The sequence below is a fragment of the Schistocerca gregaria genome, chromosome 8, assembly GCF_023897955.1.
Source record: "Schistocerca gregaria isolate iqSchGreg1 chromosome 8, iqSchGreg1.2, whole genome shotgun sequence".
NCBI classification, from domain to species: Eukaryota; Metazoa; Arthropoda; class Insecta; order Orthoptera; family Acrididae; genus Schistocerca; species Schistocerca gregaria.
In genome coordinates, this window is record NC_064927.1 from 354326210 (window position 1) to 354352241 (window position 26032).

The following is a 26032-nucleotide window of genomic DNA, read 5'->3' on the forward strand; positions in this document are numbered from 1 at the left end:
GACGGACACCCACGTCGCCAGCCAACCGCCAGGACCACCCCCCCCCCCCCCCCCCAGCCCATGTTAAAAGATAGAGCCCTCCAGAAGAACAGTACAGATCTTACGATAACACTAAAAGGGCCACACCAGCTGCAAGTTTTAGCGTGAGACTTTTTTGCGTCTCTGTTATGTTGCAAACATTTAAAACATTGGCCCACCACGAAAAGTATAACGTTTCTCATTGGATGGACAGAATTTTTGTAGGCAGAGCTTAAGGTTAACATTCAGACCTTCATTGGTCAGATGAAAACACAGCCCCCTGACGCTGCCTAACCAAAGACACGGTAATGAACGCACGCGATGCCGCATAACAGTGCATAAAGCTTCACTCAGAACTGCAGAAGTCTCACCTGTTACACCCCCTTTTTACGTAATACTAGTATCGATCGTCAATTAAATCTCATGGTGTTCACATTTGCTACTTGAAGTAAAAATCTGAAACGCGATGATTTTTCTGTTATATAATTATTGAGAAGCCCCATCAGCCACTGTAATTTACGACAAGTTAGATAAGTAATTAAAGATAACTGATGGTCCCTGTAGACCATTTTGATAGTTTTCTCTTTTGTGAAACTTGATTTAAACCTAGATTATAGATGTGAGATGGCATAGGTCATCCGTCGATCCATTGTAGCACTTGGAAACCCATTCAGGGAATATTCGTTCACATTTTTTTTGAACGCAGTTGGTTTTTATCATCCTGTATTAAAACATTTTCTTTTATCAATAGTGCAATTTATAAACAATATTTAGTGAGTAGAATAAAATCTCCAATAGTAAACTTAACTGCTTTTTCGACGTTACCAGCTAACTGAAAATAGGAAAGCCTTGAACCCTTTCCACTAAATTTAGTTAGTATTAAGTTTCGTTTACAGGGAGTGCAGTGGAGCTGACGCTGAAATCATTAAGTATTTGATTATATCAACTCTTCTGAAATCTACATGTCATGTGTGGTCTGGCGTCTCCTTACCAGCAACAGGTCCCAGGTTCAAACTAGTCAATTCCCTAAAAAACACGCTCAGAGCGTCGTTGCGCGAAAGTGGTAAGGAGGCACGACTTAGAACAAACAGACACCACACAGAATGTTAGACGTTCCGCCAACGACCTTGTCAAAGAGGGCAGAGGAGAGGACAGAGGTTCAGGGCACTCTCTCGCACCTGGGGTGGAAACTGACCCTAAAAGGCAGAAGAACCAGCGACGATCAATGGGAGGATGCAGAAAACAATGGAAACCACTGCATTAAAGAAATGGAAGTTGTAACCATAGGACATGCGGCTTGTAATTGAAAAAGTGTCGCGATGATCTCTCTATTGGCAAAAGATTCCGAATTAGTCAGCCATTCGGATCTCCGAGCCTGCAATGCCACGGAGGAGGTGACCATAACAAAATAATGGACCCACCACTAGGAAAAGTCTCACTTTCCCGAACGAAAGAGGAGAATCCTGAAAGGAATAGCATTTGCCCCATTTACTCGCTTGCATAGCCAGTCTCCAAAGCTCTGTTCACAGATATAGTGCTAAGTGAACAATGAGTCCACACTTCACTTTATATCGTGTAAATTATGAAAATGTCACAGTTGTGAGAGTTCTAATACACAAGGTCCAATCACATTATTAAAAAATGGTTTTAATGGCGCTGAGAACTATGGGACTTAACATCTGAGGTCATCAGTCCCCTGTACTTAGAGCTACTTAAACCTAACTAACGTAAGGACATCACACACATCTATCCCCAAGGCAGGATTCGAACCTGCGACCGTAGCAGCAGCGCGGTTCCGGACTGAAGCGTCTAGAACCGCTCGGCCACAAAGGCCGGCTTCACATTATTCAATTAGTATAATTATACATAACAACCCACTACCCAAATACATTAGTGGGTCCTAATTTCATGTTATTTAACATTACTGCAGCTTAATTTCTAACACTTCATGTATAATACTATTATTCCCTCACAACTAAAGGGATCTCTAGTCTACTGTTATTCAGTTTATACATGTATAGTTGCTAGTTGATTTTAACTTCCTCTACAACTGTTATTATTGGGGTGCAACTTCGTTTATCCTATTGGTCTACACTACCTGCAGCGTTACAGGTGTGCTGCAATCTACAGACCCGTTTTATTGTTGGCCTTGCCCACCGAGCTAACCCCACTGCGTTCCTTTTTAAATCTACAACTAACCTATTTTTAATCTCTACTGCTATAGTTGGTACGTGTCACAGTCGGTTAGTAGTGCATAAGGCCCCCCCCCCCCCCCACCCTAATGGAAGACATGGCGGATCCCAACCGTGAAGCAGCTGGCCAAGTCCAGGTCCCGGCGGAATAGGGAAGGTGCACGGAGACTAAGTCCGGTATTGATTATTTAATGATTGTTCCTTAAAAATTCCCCAAGGACTTTTCTGGAAATTTCCTCTGAAAGTTTGTCCAGGACGTAAAATGTGTCTTCTTGCCTGAGCAGATGGTGCGCATCGAGTCCAATCACGTTAACGTGATCACCACCGATGTTCGCGCAGTAACCACTGACAGACAGCAGGTGGCAGCACTAGCAGTGTAGGGTAAATAAATCGTGTCACAGGAGAGGGAGAGGACTTAGGAGCAGTGAAGTCCTTGTCTTAATGCCGTAGCCGTAAAGGAGCTATTTATCTGACGCCCATAAGGGAATGATCATTGGCTATCAGGCCATGAGTGGTCCGGCAGGACAATGCAACGTGTGACACAACTCGCCGTTTGTAAACTGTTTAAGTGCACCGTGGTTAAAATATACCGTTCACGACAAAATGGTGCGACCCAAAACATTCGCGAGACGACTGTGGTGAACCACGGGCCATAGATGACAGGATTGGACGGCTGCGGAGACGTGTAAAGGTGAATAAACGAAACTGCTGAGCAACTGACAGCTCAGATGAACCATTGGATGGGATAGCAAGGTCTCATCGACGACCTTTCAGCGAACGTTGCTGTGTGTGGAACACCGCAACAGGCGCCTTGTTCATGCACCAGTGCAGACCGCTGTCCATCGGCTACGAAGGCCGAAATTCCACGACAGCACCGCAACTGTCCGTTCACTGAGTGGAGAAAAGAGACCTTTTCAGACGAGTCACGTTTTATGCTCCATTGGTCAGATGGCCTTTGGTGCGAACGACGTAAAATGTCTCAAAGCAAACGCCCTGCTTCAGTTGTCGCTAAGGTCCACGCCGGAGGAGGGAGCGTTCCGGTTTGAGAAATGTTTTCGTGGCATTCCTGGGTGTTATAGTCCTTCTGGATGGCACAGTGGTTCTACACTAGTATCTATCTATCCTTGCGGATCAAGTCCACTCTACGTGCAGATGGTTTTCCGTCGTCACGTTTGAATCTACCAGGGGTAAAATTCAACTTGTCACAAAGTTCGGATTTCAGGTGCACGATTCAGTTGGTAAATGGAAATGAGCGTTTGGCGTCATTGGCCGGGAAACCCCTGACGGGGCAGGTCCGGCCGCCTGGGTGCAGGTCTTATTACATTCGACACCACATTGGGGGACCTGCGCGCCGGATGGGTATGAAGGCAACACAACACCCTCTCTATGAGCTGAGAAAATCCCCGACCCAGCCGGGAATCGAACCTGTGCCCGTCGGACGGCAATCCGTCACGCTGACCACTCAGCTATTGGGGCGGACGATCAGCTGGTGAGTTTACCGTACTCCCATAGCCACGAAAGACGCCGGACTTAAGCACAGTCGAGAATCTGTGGGACCCACTCGATTGGGCTGTTCACACCAAGACTACTCAACCGAGAAACCTAGGCAGCTGGCCACGACACTGAAGTTGGCATGGCTCCACACACGAGTCAGTGGCTTCCAGCACCTCATCGACTCTCTTCCTGTACGTCTCGCAGCAGTCCGAGCTGCAAAAGACGGCTATTCAGGCTTTTCAAAAGTGGTCACGTTAATATGACTGGACAGTGCTGTCAACTGCATGACGCGTGAACTCGTTTAATTTTCAGACGACTGCTTTTAAAACGTCGTACTTTCCTGAATTGCAATTTCTTGCAAGATATGTGAAAGTGGCGTAGGCCTCTTAAACACTAATATGAACGTATTACTATTATAATACTGAAATATTTGACACACGCACGAGAATTGTTCCGAAGGTGTGCACAGCCGATGGCGGTAGCCCTGAGATTGCAACGTACCAGTGGTAATAATACAGTTTTAATCATCACCACGAGAAAATAAAACTACACAATTAATTTTTCCTAATTTGCACGTAGGTGTCGGTAGTCGTGCTACGCACTGAAATCCCCGCGCCGCTAGAGGACACAAAACAAAATGTCGCAGCACATTTATTAGCTTGGTTCATAAGTTCGTAGCGTTTCTCTTTTGCATGTTGGTATTCCGGCCGTTATGGGTTTGTTTATCGATTGTCATTTTCATTTGCAGTTCACTGTTGCTATTTGAGTGTACGTACTGCCATTTTGTCATCTGAAGACGGATCCCATGTGTGGACCCCATAAAATTCAGTGCCAAGTGGAGAAATGGAACATATGTCTGACGTATTCTTCTGTTTGAGTCCAATAGAGGGGTGACAGAAGCGGTGGCGGCCAGAACATTTGGTGCCGTGAATTGGGATAATCCTACTGGACAGAGCACTGCAAGAAAATGGTATTCTCGTTTTAAGGAGGACCATTTTGAGGTTCGTGACTCTCCACGTTCACGGAGGTCTTCGCATTAATAATACAGGTTTTGGGCTGGACATCATTAAAAGAAAGGCGTTTTTCGTTGCGACGGAATCTTCTCACGAAACTTCAATCACCAACTTTCTCCTCCGAATGCGAAAATATTTTGGTGACATCGACCTACATAGAGAGAAACGATCACCACGATAAAAATAAGGGAAATCAGAGCTCGTACGGAAAAATATAGGTGTTCGTTCTTTCCGCAAGCTATACGAGATTGGAATAATAGATAATTGTGAAGGTGGTTCGATGAAACCTCTCCCAGGCACTTAAATGTGATTTGCAGTGTATCCACGTAGATGTAATCCACAATGATCCAAGCCAATCCACTCTAGAACTGGCATATATGATGAACTGTGATCACTCAACCATTGTCCGACATTTGCATACAGTAGGGAAGGTCCAAATATCATATGTATCGGATGCTCTAAGTCTAAATCACAAAAATTAGCGGGAGGACATACGTGCATCTCTGCTTGCACGTCTTCAATTGGCTCGTGAACAACATCGACCATTCCTATCCTGTGTAGTTATTGATGACGAGAAATGGTGTCTTTGTGCTAACATAAGGAAAAGAAGCAGCAACACACCGTGCAGAGACCTGCGCAATCACAGAAAGGGTAATGTTATGCTACCGTGTGGTGTACTGGGAATTGCTTTCTCGAGATGTAACCATCACTGCTGACATTAATTGTCAACAACTGGGGCGTTCGATGAGACTTTGGGATTGCAGTCGGATCACGTTGACTTCTTGCCACGATATTTCGGCTGGCAATCGTCCAGCCATCTTCAGGTGAGTGCCCGTCACCGAGTAACTGCCAGCCGAAATATTGTGGCAAGAAGTCAACGTGATCCGGCTGCAATCCCGAAATCTCATCGAACATTCAGTACACCGGGAAACTTCAAGAATCACAACAAGTGAGACGTGTTCCAGACACAATTCAAGAACAACTATCAGGAAAACTGTGTAAAGCGATGTTACTTAACGATAACGCTCGCCCGCAAACTGCTAGATTGACAAAGACATTATAGGAGTTGGGTTGGGAAGTCATTCCGTAACAACGTTATTTGCATCCTGGACTTTCGCCTATTCCGCCCTATATCGAATAACTTTCAAGGAACATTTTCTGAATTAAAATGCGCTCCGAACGTGGCCCGACGAGTTCTTCGCCTCAAAACGAAGTAGTTTTTATAGTCGCGGAATCGAAAAATCACGCCAGATTTGGCAAGCTGCTGTAAATAGTGAAGGAGAATATATTATTGATAACTAAAGTCTCTGTTTACCTGTATCTGTTGGGTTTATTAAAGTTATGGAAAGACGCCACGAACTTATGCACCAACCAATATTATCATATTGTAATGTTTGACGCACGAACGAGAATTGTTCTAAGGCGTGCACAACTGAGGGTGATAGCCGTCGTACTGAAACGTCCCAGGGGGGTGTGGGACTGTCTGAGTAGATCCAGTCGGACGTAGTGGAAGATATCTCATTTCCAAATGAAAACCTTTCAACCAGCTAATACTTAGGTAAGCAAGTAGGCAAACATCTTTCTGAATTCTCCGACAGTTTTAGCTCAAGTACCGTACTAGTACATTCCTCGCAAATATCAACATAAAAGTGGATATGATTTACATAATACAGCCAATCGGTTGCAACACGATTTAAGATGACGTGGTGTCGACAAAGCCTATGGATGTCCTGACAAGAAAAAACCAAAAACAGTTACATGCAGTGACAGTTGAAAACAGATTTACAACAAAAATGCTCTCGTCATGCATTTTGGTGCGAAATCTTTCAGTTGTCACTACATCTAATTGTTTTTGGTTTATTTTTCTGATGAGGACAAACGCAGTCGGTGTCGAAACCGGGTCTAGTTAAATCTTGTTGCAACTTGTGGGCTGTATTATACACATCATATTCTTGTACGGTTGCTGGCTCACACCCATATTTAAAATTGTAATAAAAGTGGATTTAAGTGAACCAGAAAATCGATTAGTGGTAAGAATTTGTAGCCTATTTTAGGTAATAGATTTACTAAGGAAAACTTCCGAAGTGAATCACACAGCTTTCACTTTTGCAATATGTTATTACAGTAGAATGTAGCAAATCATATTGTCAAATTAGACGTATCTAGAGAATTACGAAAATTGCAGAGAACGAAGTCAAGTTTAGACATACACCGAATAATAGTAAGCAGGTTGCCGAGTTACTCGGTCGACATATGAGTCAACTCAATACTATCACATGCCCAGAGCCCACGAGACCATCCGCAGATATGCATGATTTAGCCCAGAATATTGGTATATAGGCTGACGATGATGAATTGTACGCCCTTTCTTCTCCTCCTCTAGCGAGACTGTCATGGATCGTGAAATTTTCTTTTGCCGCCATGTTTCGAATGAACTAGCTCTGCGTCGTACTTCACAAGACTAATTCACACTGTTATCATTGCGCACGGAAGCAGACAAACGAATAATAAGCAGACTCGATGGTACAGAAATACGGATAAAAGTTCGATTTACATTCGAATTACTAATAAAAGTTTCATTTAGATCTTCTTACCACTAACAGGTTGCTGCGAAGCGAAAGTCTTGAGCACTCGTAAAATGGAAAGCATCCCCCGGAAGTAGCATATACGTCTTTTTGCTGTAGGCATATAGTAGTGACAAGTGGGAATCATTCTCGAATCGCATTACGCTGAAGTAGTTATCACGCTAAAGCTAACCTAAAATGAGGAAAAAAGAAAGATTAGAGTTTAATTTCCTATAGACATCGTAGTCAGGCTCGGAGGGGACAGAAATTAGGCGTCTTTCTTTCAAAGGAACCACCCTGGGATTTGGGGTTTACGGAAACAGAAAATCTGAATATAGATGTTCAGATGGAGATTTGAACCCCACTCCTTCTAAATACTGGTTTGAGACATTAATTGCAACTCTTCTTTGAAAATTCAAAGAAGAGTTTGGTCCTTCGTCAGAAGTTTTCTTAGTCAGCACGAAAGCGCAATAATAATGCTCAGCAATCTCCAACACGAAAAGCGCTGTACACCGCACAGATACTTAATGTCCGGATTCTGAAAGCCTGCATTCTTATCCGAGATAATAAACATATTACGTCTTCCATGTTATAACATTCTTAATGACCGCGACGGTAAAAGTGGAGAAATTCGAACCCATACAGAAGGATTCCGACAGTCATTCTTGACATTAGAATGGAATGAGAAAGGAGAAAACTATTCCAGTAAAACATGTACTCTCCACCACGCACTTCATCGTGGTTTCTGCCGTAGAACACTATATGCAAGTGTAAATTCCCACAGCAGAAATTATATTCCAAACAAGGAGCAACGCACTTAGCAAAGAATTCCACTGGTTTGTGGTTTTCTACTGGTGGTGCTCGTTGCATACACTACTGCAGTTTTCGAGGTCTCTTCTTCAGTCTGGATTATCATCTGGGAAAAAAACGTATTCCTTTATCTAGTATCCTTTTATGTCACTTGTCGTAATTGGTCTCTTTCAAAAAGGGGTAACTCAAACTAAAATATGTTCACTTACCGCGACCCTTTCTGTCCTCTGTAAAACACTCAAAGCATCGCCGTAATATAATCCCACATATGAGATTCAATATCAGAGGGACGATGTTATCGAAAATCCGAATCCCATCTGCACAGAACCTCTGCGGTGACTGCCGAAGAAGCTGTGATCTGTCCAATACCAAGGGAAATTTCCTAGGGTCAATGAACGATCTTGATGAAACTTAGCTGGTCTGTAGAGGAGGCAAAATAATGCGATACGCAGTGTTTCTGCTCAATTTCACTTTTAAGTGGTAAAACACACCGCGAAAGGTAATTTGGCTTAAAAGGTTTAGAGAGGATAGCTTCGAAATCATGAAATACAAAAAGTGTGTTTCATATGGAAATTGAGATGTAAGTAACTTTCTTGAAGCTATATAATCAACTTTTCAAAACAAAACAAAATTGATAATTTGTAGATTATCCCACCACTATTAATGAACTTTGCAGAATAGACACTTTGTTTACAGCATAAATTACAGAAGATTTCACACCACATATATTCGTGTGTAATATCGCTAGTTTCTGTAATAACGTCTTTGGAAAATATGTTGTACAAAAAGTGCCGCTGGAGTACGTGCAACATACCTAATTAAAATACCTAAACGTCATTATTATTGTAATTACTTGTTACACATATTATTGCTGTATTATGTAAATTGTAATTTTATCTTATCAGTTCATGTTTTTTGTTTGTTTGTTTTTCACATATGTGTATTCTGTTAATCGAAAATAATAAGTAACTCATTATTATGGTACAAATTCGTTACAACAATGATAACCTGTAAGGAAATCCTTAAAACACCATGTACACTAAATAAACGACATTTATGCTCATAATGCATAAGATGGACACCCCAATAAAAAGCAAAATTCATCCAGTGTCGCATATTGTGGCTGGTGATCTTGGAAATATCCTGATACGTTTTCAGAATGAGATTTTCACCCTTCAGTCGTATGTGCGCTGATATGAAGCTTCCTGGCAGATTAAAACTGTGCCGGACCGAGACTCGAAGTTGGAACCTTTGCCTTTCGCAGGCAAGTGCTCTACTGTCTGAGTTACTTAAGCACGACTCATGCTCCCTCCTCACAGCTTCACTACCGCGTCTCCTACCTTCCAAACTTCACAGAAGCTCTCATGCTACATGCAGAACTAGCACTCGTGGATGAAAGGATGATACGGAAACATGGCTTAGTCACAGCATGGGGACGTTTCCAGAATAAGATTTTCACTCTGCAGCGGAATGTGCACTGACAAATTTTAATTTGCGAGGAAGTTTCATATCACCGCACACTCCGCTGCAGAGTGCAAATCTTATTCTGGAAACGTCCTCCAGGCTGTGGCTAAGCTATGTCTCCGCAAAATCCTTTCTTCCAGGAGTGGTTGTTCTGCAAGTTTAGCAGGAGAGCTTCTGTGAAGTTTGGGAGGTAGGAGACGAGGTACTGGCGGAAGTGAAGCTGTAATGAGGGATCATGAGTCGTGCTTGGGTAGCTCTGCACTCTAGCACTTGCCTGCGAAAGGCAAAGGTCCCGACTTCGAGTCTCGGTCCGGCACACAGTTTTAATCTGCCAGGAAGTTTCATTCTTATTCTTATCGTCATATTTCAGTTGATGAAAAATAAGAATTGACTGTGAACTATTGACTGCAGTTTGATTATATTGTCCCTCAAGTGGAGATTGATAACACAATCATGCAGCAGAACTATGGGTGAAAATTTTCTGACAAAGTTCTTCCAAGACCGAAAGTCATATATGTCCAACGGCTGTAATTGCCCCGTCGAGTCTTTCGGATCATCAGATGAACAAGTTCCTTGTCTTCTTGTACGACACTCAAAACAGTTCATTCATATTCACCACCTCATAATCTAACAATAACACAGATTTTTCTCCCGCACTACAAAAGAAAACTTATGTCACATACATTGAAGGAAAACAATCACAACATCAAGAAGAAGCTGTGCGACAGAAACGAAAGTTGGTAAGGTGTTTCTATATCTGAAAGATGATAGTAGCACCGTTAGCGCCCCTATGATGACGCAAATCAGGTTTGCTTTCAATACACGCTGTAACGATCGTGAGCAGCAGTTGCCTTTTAGATTGGACGTGGTAAGTTGATGTTAGTCACAAATGCGTTTAAGGTGACAAAGACGCCATTATGAACACCTCACTGAGTTTGAACGAGGTCGCATAATAGGGCTACGAGAAGCTGAATGTTCCTTCTGTGAAGTTGCAGAAAGACTTGGCAGAAATAAAGACTGCTGCGGTTGCCCGTAGAATGAACGGTCGCAATAAGACCGGGCTCCGGATAGACATGTTGCACTTTCGAAAGGGAAGATCATCGTGTTTGGAATATAGCTGTGCCGCATCGTACTGGATCTGCAGCAGCAATCAGAGCAGCAGTTGCCACCACAGTGACACAAATAAATGTTATAAATCGGTTATTTCTAGGAAAGCGAGCCAGACGCTCCGTGGCGTGATTTCCCCTGTCCCCCAAATGACCGCCATTTGCGACTGCAGTGGTGGTAAGCGAGAGCTCACTGTAAAGCAGGGTGGAGGTCTCTTATGTTTCTTGATGAAAGCTGGTTCTATCTCAGGGCCAGTGATGCCCGTTTGTTGGTTAGGAGGAGGCCAGTTGAGAGTCTGCAACCAACCTGCCCGCGTGTTAGGCACACTGGACCCACTCCTGAAGTTATCCCTGTGGTATGGTTCAAATGGCTTTGAGCACTATGGGACTTAACATCTGAGGTCATCAGTCCCCTAGACTTAGAACTACTTAAGCCTAACTAGCGTAAGGACATCACACACGTCCATGACCGAGGCAGGATTAGAAACCTGCGACCGTGGCAGCCGTGTGGTTCCGGACTGAAGCGCCTAGAACCGCTCGACCACAGCGGCCGGCTGCCTGGGCTATGATTTCGTATGACAGCAGCAGCTCTCTCACGACCCTGACTGTAAATTTATACACCAGTCTAGTGATTCGAACTGTTGTGCTGCAATTCAAGAACAGCATTCCAGGCGAACAAGGTAACAGTCGCCTACTACCGCTGTTGTAACCTAACATGCTCTACAGAATGTAGACTTGTTGCCTTGACCTTTTCGATCACTAGATCTGTCTCCAGTCGAGCACATATGGGACATCATCGAACGGTAACTCCACCGTCTTCCACAAACAGCATATCCCCTCTGCCTATTGCAAATTTGCATTTTGGCGGATTCAGTGTTTGTTAATGTACCAGGGTTTCACAGTGAGTGACTTACTTTGCACTTACATTAATTTGTGAACTTGCAATGCTAATCTCTTAAATATGCTACCTAGAAAAATGTATTCCCCAAGTTTAATTATTCTGCAGTAATTATTTTTTGGTATTATGATTTCTTTTCTGTCAGTACAGCTTTTGACGTGGTCAGACGTTGGTTTACCAGATTTCGATGCCGTCACAAGGACATCTGAGGCTTCAAAAGATGATTCAGTTTCTCGATCGAAACTATCCATCATTTTCCTGTAAGACTGTGAAAAGTGGGTAAGTAATTTGCCAGCTGCCGAGACTGTAAGCTCCACAGTGTAACTGTGAGTAGCTGATGGCAATAACTGCACCATTGATTCAACTTTCTTTGCACCTTTCTGGAATAAAGTACGTTCAGAGTGGAACTTCAAGCTGAACCCGCTCTGATCAGAGTTTATATTTTCAGCCCCCAAAAACGCTGATGTGCTCCTTAACGCGCACTACATATCCTAAAATTGCCCCATCGAGACCATTTTTATCATTTATATAGTGTCTAGTTATAAACATTGTTATTTTTCGAGACACAGTTCCGTGCGCCTTTTTAAAATTTAATAGCCATTTGGGCCTTTCCTTGAAATATGTAACTTTACGTCCCTGTTCATCTCAAGGCACGCTACTGAAGGTCAATAGCATGGATAACCAGTCGACGATCCATATCCCCAGCAGTGTATTACCTCCATCGTATCATATTTTGAGCCATCATGGAGAACATACTTTTTTCAGCGACAGAGCTGTTTCGCTCCTTAAACTTTGCTTTATTTATGTAGGATGGATGAAAGCGATTTTTCCATTCTTTCCCTGGGATGAAGGCCTCCCCTTGTGTTTCACAGTCAGATACACAGTCGTCGTCAATCATTACTTTCTCATGGATCTCCTATGCATCAAACCATAGCGCAGTACCTTGTTTCTATCGGTACAGCGGTACCTTTCAGTTACGCCACCTGCGAATTGATGTAATTCTCAGGGAATTCCATAGTAGTAGCCCAAACAACATTCCGTGGGAGAGAGGTTCTGAAGAGTGTAGCGAGATCCAGAAGTCGTGTTCAGTGTACAGTTTCGTAGTAAGAGCAAACGGCAGACGAGACTGCTGCAGAGCTATCGGAGCCGCCTTACACACAGCCACAGAAGGCACGACGTGGCCTATGGTGTCGCGAACTAGCGGTGCAGCCTTGTACCTCATGAGCTGCTAGTTGGCAAACCCCTGTAGAATGCAGGCCGCAAATTGCAGCATCTTTGGGCTGTTGCTAGCGAGACGTGTCGACCTGTGGAGATGGTAACAGGGCGCTGCAATCATTTTGTAATTTTCAAATAATATTCTTCAAAAAAAGCTATTAATCTACGAAACGAGTCTTGAAATCACAGTCGTCACGTCACGAAGAACTTGTAGCAGCGACTGTTTTGGGCAGATAGCGCGCCGAGCAGTACGTACTCGAACGCACTTTGCCAACAGACTGCGTTTGTTGCCGGTATGTACACTATTTGACTGTGAGATCTTCTCTTCGAGAGCCTACGGAGGTGCAGCACGAAGAGAACTTCGCTTGCACAATCTAGCAACCAGTCTCTGCAGCTGGCAAAGTGCTCACCCACCTATTCATAGTTTCAAAATAAACTAATGGAGAGTTTGGACTGAGAATTCCAGAATGTCTTTATAGAGCCCCAGATGTTCTTTTGACGGCATTGAAATCTGGTAAGCAAACGTATGAATAAATCAAGCGATATTTGACAGACGTTTTCTTTCCCAATGAGGGAGAAAATTAGTTCGTTTGTGTGCATGGTGTAAGAAAAACGTTATGATGTAAGCATTTCCTTACCGACTGCCATTATTTTAACGATTTTTAAATTATAATTATGTGTTAATTATTATTTTCAGTTAACAAGTATGCGAAATTTAAACTAAAAAAGGAAAAAAATAATTTTCAACGCTAATATTACAGTTTAAAACATAAACCAGAATAAATAAAACCATTAATTAGAATTATAATCAACTTCCAGAAATTGTACGCGTAATTAGTTTCGTTGCACAGTGTCCGACAGCACATTTTGTACAACTTACAGAAACCAGCATTACACACATGGATGTATATGGCGCGAAAGCTTCTTTAATTTACGTTGTAATAAAAGTTTTCATTTCTCAAAATTTTTAATATGAAACAAATTTTTTTATATTTCACGGTATCGAAGCTATTCCCTCTAATCCTAAAATGCCAAATTACCTTTCGGATGTGTTTTACTCCTTAAAATTGAAACTGAGCACAAACCAAAAAATGCGTTTGCGTTGTTTTGCCCCCTCTACATACCCGCCAAGTTTCATCAAGGTCATTCATTGACACCTTGGAATCCTCCTTTGTAAGACGAATCCATCTTACAACATATTCAGAAGATAAATAATTAATAAAAAGTATTTTTCAGAGAAATTATTTAGACTGGGCTCTCGAGGAACTGCAGAAGCTCATTAAAGTTCAAGTTGTAACTTTGAAGCTAATTTTAGTTACAATCTCAAACTCTTCAGAGATGTGGCCACCTACATGGACGGCTTATCAGAAAAGCAAGTTGCACAAAGATGCAATCAGACTTCGAAAAGATATCAACCTGATGCAAAGACAAGTGTTTTGCTGCGAGCGTAGAGTGATGTAAAGATGTGTTCTTGATTATGAGCAAATTTAATGCGTAACATCTGAATCCAACTAGTCGCTGGACGCACCATTGAGTAGCATTCCTTGAGAATACAGAGTGGGATTCTCTTGCAGGTTCTATCACGGGAAGGAGTTCCAGACTTCCATTCATAGTGCTATATGCGTGTGGGATATCAGTGCAGATGGACGATAAGATCCAAATCTCTTACGGGAATGCAGCTAAAGCTGTGGGCAAGTGAGGTACGCTCCTTACTATTGTGCGATTGGTTGAGGATTTTGGTCCGACATAAAATGATGAGGGATAGCCAAAGTGGTTAAGACGACTGCTCGCCTTAAGCAGGAAATCCGGGTTCGAGCCCCGGTCCGGCACACATTTACTACTTTGACCATTGAATTATTTCAGTGCCCAATTGCACTGAAGTCAGTACATCCCTCGAAACATTTCATTCATTGTTTAGATACTGGGAAAGTGCAGTTTTCTAAAAACTAGATTAGAAATCAAATGGGTTGGACTAGCATCAGAACGGACGACGAGTGCTCACAGAGCGTATGCAATGCATACCTAAGTTAAGTATCATAAGATTATAGAAGAGCTACGTTAAACAGTATGAACTTCCAAAATTTGAAAAAAAAACAAATTTTGAAATATTCAAGAACCGAATTTTGGATGAAATCTGTGAATAAGCTGTATATACTCTTTCCAAGGCGACTGTAAAGTACAAATTCGACTATTAAAATTCTGGTGGGGGCATATGTAATATCTTGACAAAATAATTAACTGGGGTCAGATTGTCAGCTAGTTATCAAAGTATAAAATTATAAAGTAATGCACCTTAAGAAATTAATATTTCCTTTGACTAAATGATTGTTTCACATCTGGAATCAGTCATGTGAGTCACCAAATAATAACGGTTATACATACTCAGTTGCTGTTTTAGTGACTTACAAATTTTTCTTCATTTGTAGGATCCTTGGTACCTGCAGTTTTTCTACGCAAATCATTTCTTACAAGACACTTGTATGGCCAGTATTATAATATTGCTCCCGTGTGGGGGATCCGTAACACATTGTACAAACCCTGTCATCTAGCGTACACAAGGAGGGCAGCTGGAATGTTCGCTGGCTTATCCGACACAAAGAAAAACATTACATAAATGTTTACAAGTTTGAAGTGACGCCTTGCGAAAACGTTCTTAGACAGTTTAAGAAACTGGCATTCACAGCTGAATCAACGAATATGTTTCAGCATGTCGTTCCTGCAGTGACCGTGGAAATAGGCTCACACAAATGATCGGGAAAGCGGAGGCACCTAAAAAGCTGTAATTTTTGCCGCGCTCGTTCCTTGAGTAACAGGGTAATAAACTATAACGTTGGGTCTGCCAAGAAATTAAAAAGTGCGTACCACACTGCAGGGGAACGTATCATCAGCCTAATCTGCACTCTAATTTCGTTCGCACGCCCGCCACATTGGATCGATCTGATTGGCTGCTGATGATGTCATCATGCCTATATAAGCGAGAGACCGTAACAGGCCCGGCAGTCAGATAACTCCTGACGACGATGGCGGAGATGGCCATCGAAAGCTCGAGCATTTTATTTGAATTGACAAGGCTGGAAAACCGAGAATGTTTTATTCAATTTGGCTACGTTCGACTTCGCGTAGCCCCAAGATGCTCTCACAACTAATACTGTACAGAAAACGACTGATATTTGCAACGTTCTGAAGACGTTGCACAAATGCCATCGTGATCAAATACAACAGCACAACCTGCTGGCTTGGGTAGCATCTACATTTATTTTCAAGCATGTATTTTTCGCAGTGTTTACATATTTTTGTCCAGCCTCAGTATACAGGGTGATTCACGAAGATATGTAAATATTTTAAAGTGTTATTCTACAAGTAAAACTAAACAAAAAAAAGTTCATACAAACATAGGTCCACAAATGGTTCAAATGGCTCTGAGCACTATGGGACTTAACATCTGAGGTCATCAGTCCCCTAGAACTTAGAACTACTTAAACCTAACTAACCTAAGGACATCACACACACATCCATGCCCGAGGCAGGATTCGAACCCGCGATCGTAGCAGCAGCGCGGTTCCGGACTGCGCGCCTAGAACCGCTAGACCACCACGGCCGGCGGTCCGCAAATGTTTAGTTGCGGAGATATGGATAGTAAAAGATTTTGCCTGAAATTTAACAACTTCACCAATATGAAACAATCGCAAAACTGTATGAAGTTAAAGTAAAGCAGGATTTTCATTTATTTCGTTATTGTTGATCTGGTGAATCTAATAAAAAGTGAATCTGCAGTAGTTTTCCAGAACATCTAGAGAAGCAAAAACTGTTATACAAGTAAATTCGTTACTTTCCAGTGAAATGAAACGATCGTATGGCATTGTTGGCCGGGAGGCCCCATGCGGGGAAGTTCGGCCGCCGTCTTGCAAGTCTTTTCAGTTGACGCCACTTCGGCGACTTGCGAGTCAATAATGATGAAATGATGATGAAGAACACACAACACCCAGTCATCACGAGGCAGAGGAAATCCCTGACCCCGCCGGGAATCGAGCCCGGGACCCCGTGCGCAGGAAGCGAGAACGCTACCGCAAGACCACGAGCTGCATTTATTTTCAAGCATATATTTTTCGCGGTGTTTACATATTTTTGTCTAACGTCAGTATATAACTCTGAAAACTACTGTGAAATAGCATGGCAGAGGGTGCTTTCCGTAGTAGCTTGTGTTAGTGCGTCTACGTATTCCATTTTAGTATGGGGAACAATACGAATTAAAGTTTAAATGCCTCTGTGCACAAAGTAATTAATCTAAACTTGTTCACGTGGTCTAATTACGTAGGAAGCAGTAGAATACTCCTAGGTTAGTTTCTTACCACTGTTTCTACTTTGTGAACATGCAAAGGATCGTTGCATCTATATTCAGGCGTTTGGGAGTTCAAGTTTTCCTTCATTTTCGTGACCATACTCCAGTCATCATTCGTGCAACCATGTCACTAAGTTTATTTCTTAACCTTTTTTTCACAGTCAGTACCTACACTTATTTATTATGCACTGTGATGCATTTTGCCTGAATAAAATTACATACAATAGTCACATAGGTTATGCTTGCCTTTCTTTCTCAAAACATTAAGAAGTTAACCTCAGAAATGAGACAGAAAATAGAACAGAAACCTGCATGAGTTATGAGCTAAATGAAAAGCCTACCTCAGTAGTCACTCCCTTAAAAATTATTTCAATTTTTGGTTTCCGAGGATTTATATTACTATTACCGCTGCAGATTCTTCCAGAAGCAGCATTCGTTATAATCAGTGCATCAAAACAGAAGTATTTTTATTGTTTCTCCTTGCCCTTGTTTCTACGCTCTTTACAATAATTTGAAGAGTCGTACTGAGGGAGTGGAGACAAGTACACACACAGTCGACATTCGTTAGGAACATCGTTCTTGTGAAACACAACTAGCTCTTTATTCACATGAAGTGTTGAGTGTTATTGACAAGGGATTTTAGATCGATTCTGTATTTCTGGATTTCCGGAAGGGTTTTGACACTGTACCACGCAAGCGGCTTGTAATGACATTACGTGCTTACGGAAAATCGTCTCAGTTATGTGACTGTATTTGTGATTTTCTGTCAAAGAGGTCAGAGTTCGTAGTAATTGACGGAAAATCATCGAGTAAAAGTGAAGTGATTTCTGATGTTCCCCCAGGTAGTGTTATAGGCCCTTTGCTGTTCCTTATCTATATAAACGATTTGGAAGACAATCTGAGTAGCCGTCTTTGGTTGTTTGCAGATGACGCTGTCGTTCGTCAACTAATAATCTCATCAGAATACCAAAACAAATTGCGAAACGATTTAGAAATAATATCTGAATGGTGTGAAAAGTGGCACTTGACCCTAAATAACGAAAAGTGTGAGGTCATCCACATGAGTGCTAAAAGGAACTCGTTGAACTTCGGTTACGCAATAAATCAGTCTAATCTAAAAGCCGTAAATTCAACTAAATACCTAGGTATTACAATTACGAACAACTTAAATTGGAAGGAACACACAGAAAATGTTGTGGGGAAGGCAAACCAAAGGCTGCGTTTTATTGGCAGGACACTTATAAAATGTAACAGACCTACTAAGGAGACTGCCTACACTACGTTTGTCCGTCCTCTTTTAGAATACTGCTGCACGGTGTGGGATCTTCACCAGATACGACTGAAGGAGTACATCGAAAAGAAGGGCAGCACGTTTTGTATTATCGCTAAATGTAGGAGAAAGTGTCACAGAAATGATACAGGATTTCGGCTGAACATCGTTGAAAGAAAGGCGTTTTTCGTTGCGACGGAATCTTCTCACGAAATTCCAATCACCAACTTTCTCCTCCGAATGCGAAAATATTTTGTTGACACCGACCAACATAAGGAGAAACAATCATCAAGATAAAATAAGGGAAATCAGAGCTCATACGGAAAGATATAAGTGTTCGTTCTTTCCATCTAAAACATGTAACAATAAATACGGCAAGAAAACCAATAATGAGAATCTCTTCTAATGCGATAGGCAATGACAGTATCGGTATAACCATGATTAAGAATGTTTCCGATATCTTAGTACCTGTCTTAATTGACATATTTAATTTTTCTCTCGTGAACGGAATATACACCACTGCATGGAAAAGAAGCTTAATTCGAACCATCCCTAAGATCGAAAACCCGCAACTGCCTAGTGATTACCGACCAATTAGCATACTGCCACTGTTTCCAAAGCACTTGAATATATTGTTCATGATCAAATCACTGAACACCTGCATGAATACAGCCTATAAGACAAATTTCAATCCAGTTTCCGTAAATATCACAGCACAAACACTGCTCTAATTAAAGTAACTGATGACCTGAAATATGCCATCGACAATCGAAAGGCAACAATATTGACGCTACTGGACTTCAGCAAAGCTTTTGACACTGTTAACTTTGACATATTACTCAGAAAAATGCAACAGCTTAATTTCTCTGATAGTGCAATGAGATGGTTTGAAACCTACTTAAAAGACAGACAACAATGTGTTGTCTGCGCAAATGAAAAATCTTCCTGGAAACATGTTTCTTTGGGAGTGCTACAAGGATCAGTCGTAGGACCACTTTTGTTTTCTTTATATGTCAACGATATTTCGTCGGTTTTGTCCTCCTGTAAACATCATTTCTTTGCCGACGACCTCCAGCTCTACCTAAGCGTCAGACCTGAAGATGTAAACACTGCAATCGCTCTGATGAATGATGATCTGTATTCAGTAGTGACATGGGCGAAAAACCTGGGGGCTTAAACTAAAAGCAAAAAAGACGCAAGTAATCTTAATAGCCCACCAGAAATTAATAAGTTCAGCTTTCCGCGAACGGCTACCTCCTATTCTGCTCGACGGTACTCCAATACCATATCAGAAGAAAGTTAAGAACTTGGGTGTAACTTTGTATGAGCATCTCAACTGGGCGGAGAATACAGTCGCAGTGTACCGGAAGACGTCTGCTTGTCTCTACGGTCTCAAAAAGTTTCGGAACAAATTTCCACAGGACTTGAAACGCCAACTCGTGCAACCACTCGTTCTACCGAACCTCCACTATTGTGATGTAATTCAACAAGGCATGAGTAGTGAAAACAAAAGACGGCTAGAACTAACCATGAATGCCTGTGTGCGTTACACCTGCAACATTCGCCGATATGATCATGTTAGTGCTTCATACTCCCAGCTAGGGTGGCTGCGGCCGGACAAATTGCGTGACTTCCACACTCCTGTATGTCTACTTCACCGACTCCTCGTCGCGCAAGCACCCCAGTACCTTGCTTCAGAGATTAAAAACCTGACATGCCATCATAATCGAAACACGAGGTCACTCTTATTTGGTATCCTAACTGTACCCACTCACAAAACAAAAACTTTTGCAAACTCCTTCTCAGTCGCCGCTGTCCGCCTCTGGAACAAACTGCTCCTTACCTTACGCAAAATCCAATCCCCTACTGCTTTTAAGAAGAAGTTGAAGCATTTCCTATTATCATCAACATAACTTTCTCCACGATATTAATGTACAAGGCCAATCCTCTCATCTGTCAGATAGCAAACCTAGCGTCTCCTATCTTGCTCCTGAGGTGCCTTCCTCTTCATCTATCTCTATTAGCCACGCAATCTTCTTTTCCTTTATATTTCCTTAATTATGTTTCATCATGTCTCTGTTCTTCTCCTCCCTTCACCATCAGTCTCCCTCATACTCCCTGCTACTAGCACTCCTATCTAAAATCTGTCTCTTCAATAGTGTCTAATTATAACAGTACTTATGATCTACGAATATAAACTCTGTATGTATGTATTTTTCCAGGTGTGCCTTTGTAATCGTGTATTTCACTTTTTTCACTACATCTACATCTACATGATTACTCTGCAATTCACATTTAAGTGCTTGGCAGAGGGTTCACCGAACCACAATCATACTATCTCCCTACCATTCCACACCCGAACAGCGCGCGGGAAAAACGAACACATAAACCTTTCTGTTCGACCTCTGATTTCTCTTTTTTTTATTTTGATGATCATTCCTACCTATGTAGGTTGGGCTCAACAAAATATTTTCGCATTCGGAAGAGAAAGTTGGTGACTGAAATTTCGTAAATAGATCTCGCCACGACGAAAAACGTCTTTGCTTTAATGACTTCCATCCCAACTCGCGTATCATATCTGTCACACTCTCTCCCCTATTACGTGATAGTACAAAATGAGCTGCACTTTTTTGCACCCTTTCGACGTCCTCTGTCAATCCCACACCGCGCAACAATATTCTAACACAGGACGAACGAGTGTAGTGCAAGCCGTCTCTTTAGTGGACTTGTTGTATCTTCTAAGTGTCCTGCCAATGAAACGCAACCTTTGGCTCGCCTTCCCCACAATATTATCTATGTGGTCTTTCCAACTGAAGTTGTTCGTAATTTTTACACACAGGTACTTAGTTCAATTGAGAGCCTTGAGAATTGTACTATTTATCGAGTAATCGACTTCCAACGGATTTCTTTTAGAACTCATGTGGATCACCTCACACTCCTCGTTATTTAGCGTCAACTGATACCGGCCACACCATACAGCAATCTTTTCTAAATCGCTTTGCAACTGATACTGATCTTCGGATGACCTTACTAGACGGTAAATTACAGCATCATCTGCGAACAACCTAAGAGAACTGCTCAGATTGTCACCCAGGTCATTTATATAGATCAGGAACAACAGAGGTCCCAGGACTCTTCCCTGGGGAACACCTGATATCACTTCAGTTTTACTCGATGATTTGCCGTCTATTACTACGAACTGCGACCTTCCTGACAGGAAATCACGAATCCAGTCGCACAACTGAGACATTACCCCATAGGCCCGCAGCTTGATAGGAAGTCGCTTGTGAGGAAAGGTGTCAAAAGCTTTCCAGAATCTAGACATACGGAATCAACTTGACATCCCCTGTCGATAGCGGCCTTTATTTCGTGCGAATAAAGAGCTAGTTGCGTTGCAAAAGAAAGATGCTTTCTGAAACCATGCTGATTACGCATCAATAGATCGTTCCCTTCGAGGTGATTCATAATGTTTGAATACAGTATATGCTCCAAAACCCTACTTCAAACCGACGTCAATGATATAGGTCGGTAGTTCGATGGATTACTCCTACTACCTTTCCTAAACCCTTGTGCGACCTGCGCAATTTTCCAATCTGTAGGTACAGATCTATCGGCGAGCGAGCGGTTGTATATGATTGCTAAGTAGGGAGCTATTGTATCAGCGTAATTTGAAAGGAACGTAATCGCTATACATTCTGGACCTGAAGACTTGCCCATATCAAGGGATTAGAGTTGCTTCGCAACCCCTAAGGTATCTACTTCTAAGAAACTCATGCTAGCAGCTGTTCGTGTTTCAAATTCTGGAATATTCCATTCGTCTTCCCAGGTGAAGGAATTTCGGAAAACTGCGTTGAATAACTCCGCTTTAGCGGCACAGTCGTCGGTAACAGTACCATCGGCACTGCGCAGCGAAGGTACTGACTGCGTCTAGCCGCTTGTGTACTTTACATACGACCAGAATTTCTTCGGATTTTCTACCAAATTTCGAGACAATGTTTCGTTGTGGAACCTATTAAAGGGATCTCGCATGGAAGTCCGTGACTCTGCAACAGCGTTCGGACCTGTTTTGTGTACCATGGGGGATCAGTTCCATCTCTTACCAGTTTATGAGGTATGAATTTCTCAATTGCTGTTGCTACTATATCTTTGAATTTGAGCCACATCTCGTCTACATTTGCATAGTGAGTTCGGAAGGAATGGAGATTGTGTCTTAGGAAGGCTTCTAGTGACACTTTATCCGCTTTTTTAAATAAAATTATTTTGCGTTTGTTTCTGGTGGATTTCGAAGAAACGGTATTGAGCCTAGCTACAACGACCATGTGATCACTAATCCCTGTATCAGTCATAATGCATAATGCATAATGCAAATTTCGAGACAATGTTTCGTTGTGGAACCTATTAAAGGGATCTCGCATGGAAGTCCGTGACTCTGCAACAGCGTTCGGACCTGTTTTGTGTACCATGGGGGATCAGTTCCATCTCTTACCAGTTTATGAGGTATGAATTTCTCAATTGCTGTTGCTACTATATCTTTGAATTTGAGCCACATCTCGTCTACATTTGCATAGTGAGTTCGGAAGGAATGGAGATTGTGTCTTAGGAAGGCTTCTAGTGACACTTTATCCGCTTTTTTAAATAAAATTATTTTGCGTTTGTTTCTGGTGGATTTCGAAGAAACGGTATTGAGCCTAGCTACAACGACCATGTGATCACTAATCCCTGTATCAGTCATAATGCTCTCTATTAGCTCTGGATGGTTTGTGGCTAAGAGGTCAAGCGTGTTTTCGCAACCATTTACAATTAGCGGGGGTTCGTGGACTAACTGCTCGAAATAATTTTCAGAGAAAGCATTTAGGACAATCTCGGAAGATGTTTTCTGCCTAACACCGGTTTTGAACAAGTATTTTTGCCAACATATCGAGGGAGGGTTTAAGTCCCCACCAACTATAACTGTGTGAGTGGGGTATTTATTTCTTACGAGACTCAAATTTTCTCTGAACTGTTCAGCAACTGTATCATCGGAGTCTGGGGGTCGGTAGAAGGAGCCAATTATTAACTTAGTTCGGCTGTTAAGTATAACCTCCATCCATACCAATTCGGACGGAGTACCTACTTCGACTTCACTACAAGATAAACCACAACTGACAGACACAAACACTCCACCACCAATTCTGCCTAATGCATCTGTTCTGAACACCGTCTGAGACTTCGTAAAAATTTCTGCAGAACTTATTTCAGGCCTGCACCTATAACGATTTCAGCTTCTGTGCTTTCTATTAGCGCTTGAAGCTCAGAGACTTTCCCAGCACAACTACAACAATTTAAACTACAATTCCGACTGTTCCTTGATCCAAGCACGTCCTGTATTTGCCATGCAGCCTTTGAGATTGCAGCCCACCCCGTACTTTCCCGAGGCCTTCTAACCTAAAAAACCGCCCAGTCCATGCCACACAGCCTCCGCTACCCGTGTAGCCGCCAGCTGAGTAGATAAATACGAGATTGGAATAATAGAGAATTGTGAAGGTGGTTCGATGAACCCTCTGCCAGGCACTTAAATGTGATTTGCAGAATATCCATGTAAATTTAGATGCCACGAATAGCTCACGGGTACATTTAGCGTGCAGTTTCTGCGAGAACGCGGGAGAAAGCGGTTGGCGGCGATTACTCACGGAGTAAGGGGACACGGCCAGCGGCAGCAGCGCCAGCGGCCACACGAGCACGATGATGGAGCGCCAGCGCGCCGACAGCCAACCCAGCAGCGGTCTCATTGCGGCAGCGGCAGCGGCGGCGACGGCGGAGGACTGACTGATCGGACGCGTGTCCGCGGAAGAACTACCGCTACGGCAGCTCCAGCCCCCACCACAGCCCCCCCTCCTCCCTCCGCACCAATCGCGGGCACCTGTACCGCCTGGCGGCAACCGGCCAGTAGCCGCTGCCCGCATACCACACCGGCGAATCACATTGTTGCACCAGAGGGCTGATATGCAGTGTGACGGCTGTCAGCGGCCTGGGAGAGCTACGTGTGTCTCGCAGATTAAAACTGTGTGCCGGACGGAGACTCGAACTCGGGACCTTTGCCTATCTCGGGCAAGTGCTCTACCATCTGAGCTACCCAAGCACGACTCACGCCCCGTCCTCACAGCAAAGGTCCCGAGTTAGAGTCTCGGTCCGGCACACACTTTTAATCTGCCAGGAAGTTTCATATCAGCACAAGCTCCGGTACAGAGTGAAAATCTCATTCTGGAAACATTCCCCAGGCTGTGGCTAAGCCATGTCTCCGCAATATCCTTTCTTTCAGGAGTGTTAGTTCTGCATGGTTTGCAGGAGAGCTTCTGTAAAGTTTGGAAGGTAGGCGGCGAGATACTGCCAGAAGTGAAGCTGTGAGGACGGGGCGTGAGTCGTGCTTGGGTAGCTCAGATGGTAGAGCACTTGCCCGTGAAAGGCAAACGTCCCGAGTTCGAGTCTCGGTCCGGCACACAGTTTTAATCTACCAGGAAGTTTCATATCAGTGCACACTCTCCTGCAGAGTGAAAATCTCGTTCTACGTGTGTCTCAAACAGACGTGACAGGTCTCCACAGAACGTACCATTTTTTCCGATTCAGAGCACATAATTTATTATTTTATTTTTTACTTTTTAAATTTCATCAACATTTTGCACCTGTGAACGTGATAGCATCCAATCCGCAGAAAGTATGAATAATAACGTCTTCAGCCACAATTTTTTGTGTTTTCACCTATCACACGATGCATTTCGGATCCTTTGGGCCCCTCGTATGATGCACTCCATTACTTACAGTCCATATATTACGAAGCACAATAATTGGGTTGTTACAACTGACAGGACTCAGGCAAGGAGATGGGTTGTCCCCTATCTTCTTCAACTTTGCCCTCGAGAAGATCGTACGCGAGACCTTCCAAGAGAACGAAGGGATTGAAATTGAAGGAAAGAGACTGGCATACGTAGCCTATGAAGACGACATCTGTCTACTCTCTAGGTCGGAAGAGGATTGGAGCAAATGACCAAAGCCCTAAAGGAGGCTGCCAGCAAATTTCGGCTAAACATAAACGAAGCCAAGACAGAGCACCTCGTCATGACGCGTGGTCATTGTCAGACTGCCCCAGTCCTCAACGTGGACTCGGCGTACATCCCTCAGAATGTTTGGTGGGTCTCGTCGTCCATAAACATCCCTTTTCAGTCTATCCCAGGCATGTTCGTTAGGGTTAATGCCTGGAGAACATTCTGGTCACTCTAGTTGAGTGATGTTATCCTGATGGAAGTCATTCACAAGATGTTCACAATGGGGATGCGAATTGTCGTCCATGAAGACGAATACCTAACCAAAATGTTGCCGATATGGCTGTACTATCGGTCGCAGGGTGGCATTCACGTATCGTACAGCCGTTACGGCGCCTTTCATGGCCACCAGCGGCGTACGTCGGCCCCACATAATGCCATCCCAAACCAACAGGGAATCTCCACCTTGCTGCACTCGCTAAACAATGTATCTAAGGCGTTCAGCCTGACCGGGTTGCCTCCCAACACATCTCCGACGATTGTCTGGTTGGAGGCATATGCGACACTCATTGGTGAAGGGAATGTGATGCCAATGTATACGAATAAGTGTGTTCCTTGACTGACATGTTGTGT

General features: G+C 43.0%; 1 protein-coding gene across 2 annotated transcripts in view; it reads right to left on the bottom strand.

The window, feature by feature from the left end:
- Positions 1–24211, bottom strand: part of LOC126284841 (protein I'm not dead yet-like) — a 235286-nt gene extending 211075 nt beyond the window's left edge. Inside the window, exon 1 of one of the 2 annotated variants that reach the window (XM_049984068.1) lies at positions 24053–24211. In XM_049984068.1, the coding sequence (XP_049840025.1) occupies positions 24053–24151 (99 nt within the window). In that variant the 5' untranslated portion in view covers positions 24152–24211. The remainder of the gene's footprint in view (positions 1–24052) is intronic. The other variant, XM_049984067.1, reaches the window with a different exon arrangement.
- Between the last annotated feature and the right edge of the window lie 1821 nt (positions 24212–26032).